This window comes from Leishmania martiniquensis, chromosome 31 (assembly GCF_017916325.1).
Source record: "Leishmania martiniquensis isolate LSCM1 chromosome 31, whole genome shotgun sequence".
In the NCBI taxonomy this organism is placed as follows: domain Eukaryota; phylum Euglenozoa; class Kinetoplastea; order Trypanosomatida; family Trypanosomatidae; genus Leishmania; species Leishmania martiniquensis.
Window position 1 is genome coordinate 1428251 of NC_090166.1, and position 10977 is coordinate 1439227.

Below are 10977 nucleotides of genomic sequence, written 5' to 3' on the forward strand. Positions count from 1 at the left end.
AGCCCCGTGCGAACAATTTTCTCTTTCGCGTGGCCGCGCCTGAGCCGTGCCCGAGGCTTGGCCGAGAGGGGAACGGGACTGTGCAGTCGCTAGGGTGTCTCTACCCGCCCAGTCTGCCACGCCGATTGCACTGCACCTCACTCTACCCGGGCACAGGCACAGCTCCGCAAAGGTAAGAGCATAACGTGGGGAGCCTGCGTTACCGCAAATCGGCCTACTCAGTCACCGGAGCGCCACCCACCTCAAAAACGACTCCGACTCGCTTCGCCGGCTGCAATGCGGCGCAGCACCTCTCGGGGTGGCACACGCTGCCCACACAAGTGGGAAGATAGAGAGCTGGGTGATACGCGCTCCACTCAGGTCGATGCTATGCCCACCATGTGGATGGCATCAGCGCCTTCACGGCAGCGCGTGGCGGCGGCCCAACGCCATTCAGGACCTCACCTGCCAGCATCCGTCTAGAAATACATCGCTCTGCCTCCCCAGTCACTACCAGATGGAGCTCGACCATTCGGCAGAGGACTGGCGTGGGGAGGCCGCTTCGCTCCCCCCGCCTCACGCATAGGTGGTGAGGTGCCGTGCCGCCGAGATGCGGCGCAGGGCGGCGCGTCACTCCCCCTTGCCAGGTGGGGGCACGCGAGACGAATGGGACGACGCAAGATGCGAGTTGGCCCACACCAGCTGGCACAGGCAAGCATGACCAAAAACACATTCGGAAAGAGGAGGGGGGAGGGGAGGGAGCGTCCGCAGTCGCCATGCACGCCTGCGCACCCCCTTTGTGGAGGCGTGTGTGTGAGCACGCAGCGTGTGTATCGACGCAATGAAAGAAGAGGACCAGACCCCCTTCCCTCTCCTCTCCTCCTCCTCCCTCCATACAGATTCACCGATGCATCCATGCCAGCAGCAGCCCAGAGACGATAATGGGCACGTTGGCATCCCTACCGGAGCGTCACATGCACACACAGCATGACTTGAGCGTGCTCCTCCTCGCTGCGGCCTTCTGGGACTTGGAAGGGGCCTTGTCGCCTTCCTCCGGCTTCGAGAGGACGCCCTCGCCGAGACCGGGCACCTTTACTAGAAAGGTCCCGGCGTTGATCTCTTCGTAGGCGTATCCCTTCGCCGTTACGTACTCCTTCGTGGCGCCTTTGAGCTTCTGCGCACCTCCGACGGAGTGGTGGCCGGCGCCGGGAATCACTTCGAACTCCGTCACCACCCCCTCCGGCTTCTCCTCCAGCCTGGCTATGCGCGTCTTCAGCATCTCCATCGCCTCCTCCAGACGCAGGCCGTGCATGTCAAAGTAAGTCTCACCCTTTCCCTTGTCCTCATTGTTGTGCCTTGCAATCGCCTGGGCCGCTTTTCGGTGGCAGTCCTCCATGTCCTCACCAGCCTGCTTGGCTAGCACGACCAGCTTGTTCGCGCCCGCATGGTCGCCAGCCTCGCGCTTCTTGGTTGCCTCGTCGAAGAGGCTCGAGCGCTTTTTGCCCAAATCGTTTGCCTTCCTGCGCAGGCGCGCGCCCTCCGGCCCTTCATAGTCGGGGTTCTCCTGATTGGCCACGATGGCCCGTACCTCCGCGCTTGCCGCGGCCACCTTGGCCTCTTCGTCCGCACTAATCTTCACCTGCGGGCCTTCCTTCAGGATCTCCAACGTCGCCCCAGTACGACACTGGATCGCTTTCAGCGTCGACGCACCCTTCCCCAGAACGTGGCCCACCTGGACCTCGGTGATGCTGATGCATACCTCGGGCATCTGCCTCGCTGTGAGTGGGCGGGTGGGTGGAGTGGGATACGAAGAGGGACACTCTGCGCAGGTACGAAGGGCAGCTACGAAACCCTACACCGCGATCGGAGTGAAATCAAAGAGGGATGAGAAGAGCTCGAGTGCGCACCCCTAATCCTTTGCTGAATATTTCGCTTGATGCTCGAACGAAAGTGTAGACTGACCGAAAACGAGAGCGGCGCCTGCTGGCACTCCAGCCTCATGAAGAGTTGCGGTTGTCGTGAGAAGGGACCCGCGCGCGGAGGAGATGAAGTGAAATGAGCGAAGGGGCGGCGGGGAAAATCAGGAGGAGGGAGCAGAGGCGGAGGTGCATAGAAGAGATCCGCCAAGCTACACCAGGTAAGCAGACGCACCTGTTGCAAAGATAGCACGTGCAACCCGTACGCCGACGCATGCGCCGACTTTACGCCAGTCGCTCAGGGAATGGCTGATGGGCGAAGGAGAGAGACTGTGCCGCCACTCCCAAAGCGCGAGCCTTCCCCTACTGCAGAGAGCCCCGGCTTGCTGAGCCGAGACGCGCGCAAGAGACGGAGCGGTGCGACTTGCCGTGCCACCCGTGTGTGACTGTTTGGATGTAATGCGCGCAAGGAAGATGCAATAGTATTTCGCGCTCCGACGCCTGCCGGCTGTTGTGTGTTTCCGTAAGCGACGAATGGGAGGGGGAGGAGAGGGGGAGGGGGCGTACCCTTTCCACGCCGAGATGCACCCGCCCGCCGAAACACATGAAAAGGCAGAAGGCGTAAGCAAATATACCGGTGTCGACCGAGGGCGAGAGGCTCCTTCAGAGCGGTTCGAGGGTGTCCTGGGCTGCCCTTGCGCCAACCTCCTCCTCTTCACTTGCCGCCCGGTGGTCTGCCACTGGGAGCATTGGCCACTGCGTGCCATCCACCGCGAAGTCTTTAGTAGTATCCGTAGAATTCCCTATTCTTGCCACCATCGTACGCCTCCGCGTCGTCGCCCGGGTCGGGGGAGCTGGCGTAGGCGGGGCTTTCCACTTCCCGCGCTGACATGGGGCCGCTCACGTGTGGCAGCCCGTCATCCCCACGGTAGAGGTTACTCTCGCCGTACTCCACAAGCAGCACAAGCACCTTTTTTCTGCGGTTGTACACAAAGTAGTGCCGGGAGTAGACGGTGGTGTCGGCGAGCGGGTCACAGGAGGGGCAGCGGAACTCATAGTACTCGCACCCGCTCTCCTCCTTTTCCACCACGTCCTCGATGGTAAGCCAAAAGCGCTGCACTGCTGGGCGGCACTGCTCGGGCAACGATCGCAGCGTGTTCGACACCTCTGTGCGGAACTGCGGCTCCGTGTAGCGCACAAAGTCATTCTCCCGCAGCACCGAGAAGTCGTAGCCGTCGCTCTCGTACAGCGTATTGAGGGCCGCCACAAAGTATACGAGCCGCTCATCGATCTCGCCGGGGCTCACGAGACCGTAGCTCGTAGCGAGCGTGTCCGTGCTGCCACCCAGCACGAGCGGTGGCGGCGCCTCCTGCGGAGGAAATCCGGCGTACATGCCGATGGCGGGCGAGGGGCTCATAGGCGGTGTGAGCTGCACGTTATTGTGGTAGGAGGCGATGTTGTTCGCGATCTGCCGCTCCTCTTTCGTATGCCGGCACGTGTAAGCCTCAAGGCGCATTGTGATGCAGCACCCCTGCGCCTCCACACCCTGCAAGAGGGAGTTGAGCGCGCTGAAGCTGTCTAGAGGGATAAACTTCATCCCCCGTCGGCGGTGTCGCCGATGGCCGCGATGCCAGCCAGCGATCGGATAATAAATAAGTCGATGTATAGAGAGAGAGCAGCAGCAGCAGCAGTCGGTGCGAGTAGCGTTCCCAAAGCGAACGAGAGGGCGACCGTCAGTGTTCATAAAAGGGGAAGACACACGCACCCACACACAGAAATAGAAAGCGCACGGGTGACGTCAAGCTTGACACGAAAGCAGTAAGCAGCGAACAACACATCAGCTGCGCGATAGCGGCATGGGCAAGGGAGAGAGGGGGGAGGCCGGAGGCTCGGCGAAGCGAGAAAGCGGAAGTTCAACGAATGGGTGAGTAACGCACTCAGGCATGCACGCCAGCCATTCCTCCGCCGCCTTCCACGCAACGCCGTGCGTCTGTCTCAGTCCTGTCTGCCACCGACTCGGTGGATAGGGAGAGAGAGTGCAAAGTGGCCGGTGGGTGTTACTGCTGGATGAGGGTCTCAGAAATGGTATAGTAGACGGGAAAGGGGTGGCGGTGATGGTGTTGGTGTATGTATGTATGTATGTATGTGTGTGTGTGTAGGGGGGCGTATCTAAACGAGTCGGAGGTGGCGCTTGCGTGACCCATGCAAGAGCACACAATGTGCAAAGGCGGGGTGAGGAGGAGGGAGAGGCAGGGAGGGCAGCGGCACGGGAAGAAAAGCGGTCAGGCGACGGGCAGGACGGGAGGGACTAGTAAGCAACATCTGTTGGGGCATACGAGCGTAGTGAGAGGGGGTCACTGCCCGTGGTCGTTGCCAGAGAGCGACTCTGCTGCGTTGACTGGTGGTTGGCGAAGGCCACCGGCAATGCGTGATGGCCACCGCCTGGTTCGTCCGTGAAGAGGTGTGTTTCTACGGAGGGGGGAAGAGGGGGGATGGGACCACGACACACGCACCACCTCTGTTCCTCAGCTGCTCTGCCAAACATGGAGGCGTACACGCATACGCTGCGTTTTGGCCGATGGTCTTTCTTTTCAGTGTCACACGATGCACACGTCTCTGTGCGTCGGGCGAATACGACGCGCGAAGCGACATCGATGGATGAAGAAAGAGAGAAGAGATCAACACCGGCGGCACCAGAAAAAAAAACAGGCAGACTTCGCAGTGCTCAGGCAGGCAGCATACGCTGGCGAGCACGCACACACACAGGGAGAGAGGGAGACAGAGAGGCACGGGCCACACTCAGTCTTCTTTTTTCTCTGCCTCGTCTCTTCAACCGCCCTCCGCTGCCGCCTGCGCACCGCCTATTCAACGCTGAGCAAGGACTCGAAAAAAAAGGTTACGGCGGCGGCGTGTCTCTCTCTTTGTGTGTGTGTGTGTGTGTGTGGAAGCAGACGGGCCGGCGAGGAGGTGCATCATATCAGAGGAGCCGCTGCGCGCCCAAGACGAAAGCGCAGACGCACCGAAGAAAGGGAAAGAAAAGAGAGCGAAAAGCGTGCGCTCCCGTGCCGTGCCGCGCACAGACTCGGCAGCGGAGGGGAGACGCGATTGCAAACGAGAGAGAGGGGCGGCGGCGGCGCTACTGCCGGATGGGTGCGCTTCGTTTAGGGCTCATGAACCTCTTTGTCTCCCCGTGCATGCACCCACCTCGAACACTTTCTATAAGCAACAACGACGAAACAGCCTTCCGTGGCAAGCCGAGTAGAGAGAGGTGATGTGATGCGATACTGATCGACAAGCGAGAAGAGAGGAAGTGAAACGGGGGAGCGCCTCTCCTTAGCCCTCGAGAAAAAAAAGGGACGGTGGCGGGTGAGAGCGCGCGTGCGCATGTGTGAGGAGTAGAGGGGGAGGAGAGAGGGTTCCATGAGCATCCCTAACACAACCAACGCGCCCGCTGCCGCCTCCTTCGCCCCAGTAACCCAACAACCTCTTCCGCCCTCTCACGCATCTGCGGAGGGCGATGAGGCGATAGATGCACACGCCCAGAGTAGCAGTCTTCTGGCCTGCCTCGCATTAGTGGTGACACTTCTATGTGTAGCGCCCATTATGGACGGAAAGAGAGCCGACCATTCTCACATGTTCCCCCTCCCCCCGCCTCCTCTCCTGCGGTGCAGATTCGTCTACTTCTTTCGTTTCTGCCTGCGACCGCCAGCAGGCTTCAACGATGACGACACCTTCTTGGCCGTCTTCTTTGCGGCACCGCCAGATCCATGCGATGGGCCCATCATCCGCTTGATCTTAATGGCGAGATGGTCGAGGTTGGGAAGAGGGATGGAGCGCGACACGGTCGCGCTACCGGCTGCCTTGCTCGCCGTCTTACTAGAGCCTCTATCATTGGCACCACCGTGAGATCCCGCACTATTCTTCCCCTTCCTCGCCGGCTTGACGCCCGACTGCTTCTTCGTGGAAGTCGCAGGCCCTTTCCGGCCCTTGAGTACCTTCGCCGAGGAATGCCCTCCTGCATCCGCAGCGGGGGCGCAAGCGTGCGCCGTCCTCGCTGCCGTCTTGATGCGCTTCGATGCTTTCTGTCCCCTCTTGAGCCCCACCGAGCTGCGCCTCGTACCGCGCTGGGCTTCCTTTGCAAGGTTCACCACCTCACCATCGTCCTCCTCCTCAGCTTCGGCGTCCTCCTCCTCCTCCCCTTCTGCTTCGACTCCGATCGAACCCTCTTGCGTCGCAGCACCTGGGTGGGGGCCTGCCGGCTGGCGCGACTTCCGGCTCCGCAGGCTGCTGGCGTCTCCGCCAGCCGGCAAGGCCTTCGAGGCGCTGGGAGGGCGGTAGTGAGACCCCCCGCCGCGCGCTGCGTTAAAGCGATTTTGTGCATGTGTCGTCGGCAGCTCTGGTACCTGCCCCTCCCGCGCCATCTCCACCGTGCACTCTTTTATGCTGTCAAGGAAGGCCTCAAAGCGGGAGCAGCCTCGAGTGAGCAGGAACTTAAGCTCCTCTCGCACGGCAGCGTTGTAGTGCGCCGCCTCCTCATAGAACCGCTTGCGCCCCGCCGGCATGGACTTGTAATTCTTGTGCAGCGCGAGGACGTACATCTTGTCCTGGCCCTCAGGTATAGGGTGAGGGAGGTTCTGCTGCTGGAGCGCGATCTGCTGCTCCTTGATGTACACATCTACCCCAGTAGCGGGCAGCGCCGGCTGCACCTCCGTCGGCAGCAGCGTCCACGGATGCTCCATCAGCTCGAACAGCTCCTTGATGCGTTGCGTCTGGCGCGTCTGGACAGACTGGCGTCGTGTCGTGACGGAAGCGTGGCGACGCTGCAGAGCAGCAATCTCGGCATCGATGTGATGCAAGAGAAAGCGGTAGGCGTCGGAAGACTTGGCCGTGGTCGTCTTGCTCCCCCCAGGCCCGGAGGTGTCAGCGGCAGCACCACTGGCGCCGTCACCGTCGCCTGCAGGACTCACAGGAGCAGCGGTGTGCTCAGAGTCCTCGTCGTATGGCGCCTCCTGAGGGTCTTCCGTGAATGGGGCCTCACAAGGAGAGCTAGAAAGAGACGCCGTTGGCGCCGATGCGTGGGCGTGGCGGGAGGCGGAGGGCGCCTCAGTAGGTGAGCTGTGGTGCCGCCGTCCAACTGTGATGACACGCCGTGCAGGATTCGCTGGTCTCTCCTCCCGTCTCGGTCTGTCGCGTTGCTCTACAGCGCCGCTGCCGCTACCAAGGAATTCGGCACCAGAGGACCGGCTGCAGATTGTAGCAGCACATGGTCGTGGCTCCGGCGGGTGGGCATTCCGTCGTGGAGGGGGTGACGCACGGAGACCAAAAGACTCCGCCGGTATGTCGTCCATCATGTCTAGCGACTCTGCCCCGTCGAAGTCATCCATGTCGCCGGTGTGGTGCAGCGTTGAGGAGGCACCTCCTGCCGCCGCGTGGGAGGCGCTGTGGCTGAACGGTGGCCCTCGCGCCGAGCGTTGGGCAACTCTTTCCATGATGAGGCGCACCTGTTGGCGCTCCACCCACTTAAAAAGGGTCGGCCGCAGCATTCTGCCGCGGTGAGGCAAAAAGAGAGGCGGGGGGCTCTTTTCACAGCTGCGCGCCTATCTGAGACGTCCGACGACAGAACGTGGCGCGGCGAAAACGTCTCGGAGGACGCGCGATGATGCACTGAGACGCAGAAATAGAAATGGGCACGGCAGCGTCAGGTGGTGGTGGTTCTGGGGGGAAGTGGGCGCACCTTGTGAGCGCGGTGGTCGCACGTGAGCACGCCTGATGAGAGCGGGGGAGGGAGGGCGAGAGGGAGGGGGGAGACAATGCGCCGGTGCGCTACCGATGCCAATCGAGTGCACTGTTCTCCCGTGTGCTCTCCCTCTCTGTCTTCCATGAATGTATTGCGTGTGGTTCTATGTGAACGAGCGAGCGCCCTCTATGATCGCTGGATGGGGGCAACGGCACAAGAGGAGGGGGAGGGCAAAGACCTTGTAGCAGTGACGCTTGCCCTCCCGACCTGCAGGTGCGTTTGGAGTGGCGCGGTGATGCTCTGTAGGCGTATGTGCGTGTCACCGAGCCGTGCCTCCTGCGGGTATTTCCCTCCCTGTGCCGGCTGCGGGTAGATTGGTTTTACTTGCACAGCGTCTGCACTGGCGCAGTCAAGCGTCTGAGGTGCACCGCCGATCGTGTCTGCAGAGAGTGGGAGGCGTTGGAGAGTGGTGCGGTGAGCAACGGAGCTCGCGGAGGTAGTGGTAGAGGTGGGGAGAAGTACAGAGGAAAAGGAGCGCAGGCACGCTTCGGATGGCCCGCCCATTGGTGAGAAGTCAGCGCTCGCCTTCCCTCTCCTGTGTTTTTCGCTCATGGAAAGCCGAGCACGCGTGTCAACGCGCCCGCGTTCTTCACACAGCGGACCGGTCCTGCCCGCGAGCAGAGCGCACGACCTGTGTGTGCGGGTATCCCCTATGTCGATGGTTTTGTGGTCGCCGCCTTCTCGGCGCGCAGATGCGACAGAGATCACACATAGCACACACATACACACACACGACAGTTATTTGCTTCCCCCGACAGCAACGCGTTTTGTGTGCAGGGGGGGGGGTCGGGGGAGAGCAGAGGACGGCGGATGCGAAAGTCAGCGCAGGCGCGCGGTATTATCACGCGCGAGAGAGAAAGATGATGGTGTCGTCCTCGTTCGCAACACGTCAGTGCGAGGAAACCGCACTGTACCCGTCGTTGATGCCGGACGCTCTCTTAGACTCCTCTGTGCCCGGCACGAACACGCGCGTCACATCCACTTCGTCGCGCACCAGCTGCGTGTGTCGCTGCACGCGGCTCAGGTGCTTTTCCATTTTCATGAGTCGGTGAGCAAGGTACATGGCCGTGGCCACCATGCAGCCCGCCACCACCCACGCCCCGAGCCCGAAGAAGGCGACGGCGGACATGATAAAAATCGCGTCTAGGCGGAGCCACATCATCGCGATCCACTCCGTCTTGGTCACCTCGAACACCGGTGAGAGTTCATAGGAGCGCATCGCGTAGAAGCCGGCAGCGGCCAAGCCGGGGACAGCGGCGAGGTACGACACAGACGGATGCACCCTGAAGCGCGTCCATCCCAAAAGAGAGGGCACGAGAACGAGGAGGAGAGTCAGAATGGGTGCGGCAATGCTGCACACCACCACAAACGTGTGCAATACTGTCTTCCCTGCCGGATCGCCAAGGTCGAGGCTGGAGACCCGCTGGCCAATCATACCGTTTTCGCCAACCGCTGCGTACTCGCGCGAGTTGGCGGGTGCTGCCACGCCGGTGAAGCGCTCCCGCTCGTGGTGATAAAGGTCGACCGCGGTGGCGGTGAGGGAGTCGAGCACGGCCATGGTGTCGAGGTCTGGCGACGTGCTCGGGGCGCAGTCCTCCAGTTCTGGGTGTGCATTCTTCTGCTCGCTCAGCTTCTTTGCGTAAAAGAAGTCTGCCGCAAAGAATACGATGAGGTCGAGGAAGCAAAGCGCGCTGGGGACACTATCGGACATGACGGCAGAGGCGCTCGACGGGCAAGTCAGCGAGTGTGTATTTGTGCGTGTGTGTGTGTGTCGGCGTGCTTAACAAAGCTCTGCAAGAAGAGCAGGGCAGTGTGTGGGTGTGTGGGGGGTAGGAACGGAAAGGGGCCGCGACAGTGCATGTGCAACTTCGCCCTCCGTGTGTGCAGGAGACAACTGAAGAGAGCGGACGTTCTTGGAAGTGTCGCTCGAATATACGTTGGGCGTGCGCCGAGTGCTTTGATGCGGTGAGTGAGTGTGTGCGTGTGCGTGTGTGTGAAGGGGAAAGAGGCGATGGAGGTGGCGGTGGTGGCGCGCAGGTAGAACAACAGCAACAAAAGCATTTCGGAGAGTCAGTGAGCCCGTAACTGCGCATGGACGCGTCTAAAGAGGAAAATATGAGAATACCACTCATGCGCGACAGGGGTCAGCAGCGCCACACCGCCCACTGCGAACGATGCCTCGTGCACTCGAGCGCAGAGGTGCGGCGTGCCCTTGCGGGTCCACCGTTTTCCTCTTGATGGCGTGTGTGAGACGACTGGTGAGGGCCGAGTCATACCGCTTCCTTCCGCGACAGCGTCCCAGCCCTGGAACAGCAGACGGAGAGTAGAATAGTGGATAGCTTCGCCTTCTTGGGGGCACACGCACATCATCAGAGAGAGTGTGCCGGTGTCATGCGACGCACGCCTCCGGCACGGAATCCGCTACTCCGCTCTCCCGGTCAGAGCATCTCCACCTCAGCCCCCAGAGACACACCATGGCATCCTTAAGCTTCTCCGCGTCAGCCTTCGGTGTCTGGCGGGCAATCACGCCTGGTACCTTATCGATCGCCGTCTTCGCTTCCTGAATGGATAGCCCGCAGACTGCCCGCCGCTCTTTCATCGGCTTGAGTCGGCTCTCAGCAGGAAAATTCTTTAGGATGACCCCAAAAGCTGTCCCTTTTCAGGCGCCCTCTTCCCTAAGGGGGGCCGAACCCTCCGCCGCCGCAGCCACCGGGACAGGTGTGGCGACAGAATCCTCACCGCCGCCGCCCATCGCTTGCAGTAAGTGCTCCTCGTAGGGCATCGCGGCGGTGTTGGCCCCACCGTGGCTGGAGCGCAACATTGTGGACATTGCATGCTTGTGAAAGGCTGTCATGGTGGCCATATCCATGTTGACGTACGCCTCGGCCAGTTCCTCCAGCACGTCTTCACTGGACTGCACCCCCAGTGGCCTCATACCACGCGGAATGCGGCCACTGGCTACTCCGTTGACGATGGATCGGTACGAAGTGAGGAGGGCAGCACTGGCCACAGAGAGCCGTGCTGCTTCACGCGCAAAGGCGTTGGGCCGCATGTCCACGTGGAAACAACTCGGATGAGTGCAGCGCCTCGCCCGACGGTTTTGTGCCTAAAGCGCAGGAGAGAGGGGAGAGGCAGAGAGGTGCGAAAAGGGGAGGAGGATACGAGAGGAGGGGAGCAAGTCCGTGAGCTTATAGGGGTGCGCGGCTCCTCATGCGGCGCGTCCAAGTGCCGCTTCGGCAACATGCGGCCAGGGGGCTCAAGGCACGCACATCTACGGCAGTAGGG

The 10977-nt window shown here is 61.4% G+C and overlaps 6 protein-coding genes across 6 annotated transcripts; all 6 read right to left on the reverse strand.

Moving 5' to 3' along the window:
* Positions 1 to 949: 949 nt before the first annotated feature.
* LSCM1_01594 (uncharacterized protein) lies at positions 950 to 1747 on the reverse strand (the record flags this gene model as incomplete). The annotated part of the gene is made up of 1 exon (XM_067319196.1): positions 950 to 1747. The coding sequence occupies one exon, from the start codon at positions 1745 to 1747 to the stop codon at positions 950 to 952; it is 798 nt and encodes a 265-aa protein (XP_067176475.1).
* Positions 1748 to 2676: 929 nt separating this feature from the next.
* Positions 2677 to 3492, reverse strand: LSCM1_01595 (uncharacterized protein; the record flags this gene model as incomplete). The annotated part of the gene is made up of 1 exon (XM_067319197.1): positions 2677 to 3492. The coding sequence occupies one exon, from the start codon at positions 3490 to 3492 to the stop codon at positions 2677 to 2679; it is 816 nt and encodes a 271-aa protein (XP_067176476.1).
* A 2080-nt stretch (positions 3493 to 5572) lies between these two features.
* On the reverse strand, positions 5573 to 7438 carry LSCM1_01596 (uncharacterized protein; the record flags this gene model as incomplete). The annotated part of the gene is made up of 1 exon (XM_067319198.1): positions 5573 to 7438. One exon carries the CDS (start codon positions 7436 to 7438, stop codon positions 5573 to 5575), a length of 1866 nt encoding a protein of 621 aa, XP_067176477.1.
* A 1143-nt stretch (positions 7439 to 8581) lies between these two features.
* LSCM1_01597 (uncharacterized protein) lies at positions 8582 to 9403 on the reverse strand (the record flags this gene model as incomplete). The annotated part of the gene is made up of 1 exon (XM_067319199.1): positions 8582 to 9403. One exon carries the CDS (start codon positions 9401 to 9403, stop codon positions 8582 to 8584), a length of 822 nt encoding a protein of 273 aa, XP_067176478.1.
* Positions 9404 to 10081: 678 nt separating this feature from the next.
* Positions 10082 to 10291, reverse strand: LSCM1_01598 (uncharacterized protein; the record flags this gene model as incomplete). Its single annotated transcript, XM_067319200.1, has 1 exon — positions 10082 to 10291. The coding sequence occupies one exon, from the start codon at positions 10289 to 10291 to the stop codon at positions 10082 to 10084; it is 210 nt and encodes a 69-aa protein (XP_067176479.1).
* A 60-nt stretch (positions 10292 to 10351) lies between these two features.
* On the reverse strand, positions 10352 to 10744 carry LSCM1_01599 (uncharacterized protein; the record flags this gene model as incomplete). Its single annotated transcript, XM_067319201.1, has 1 exon — positions 10352 to 10744. The coding sequence occupies one exon, from the start codon at positions 10742 to 10744 to the stop codon at positions 10352 to 10354; it is 393 nt and encodes a 130-aa protein (XP_067176480.1).
* Between the last annotated feature and the right edge of the window lie 233 nt (positions 10745 to 10977).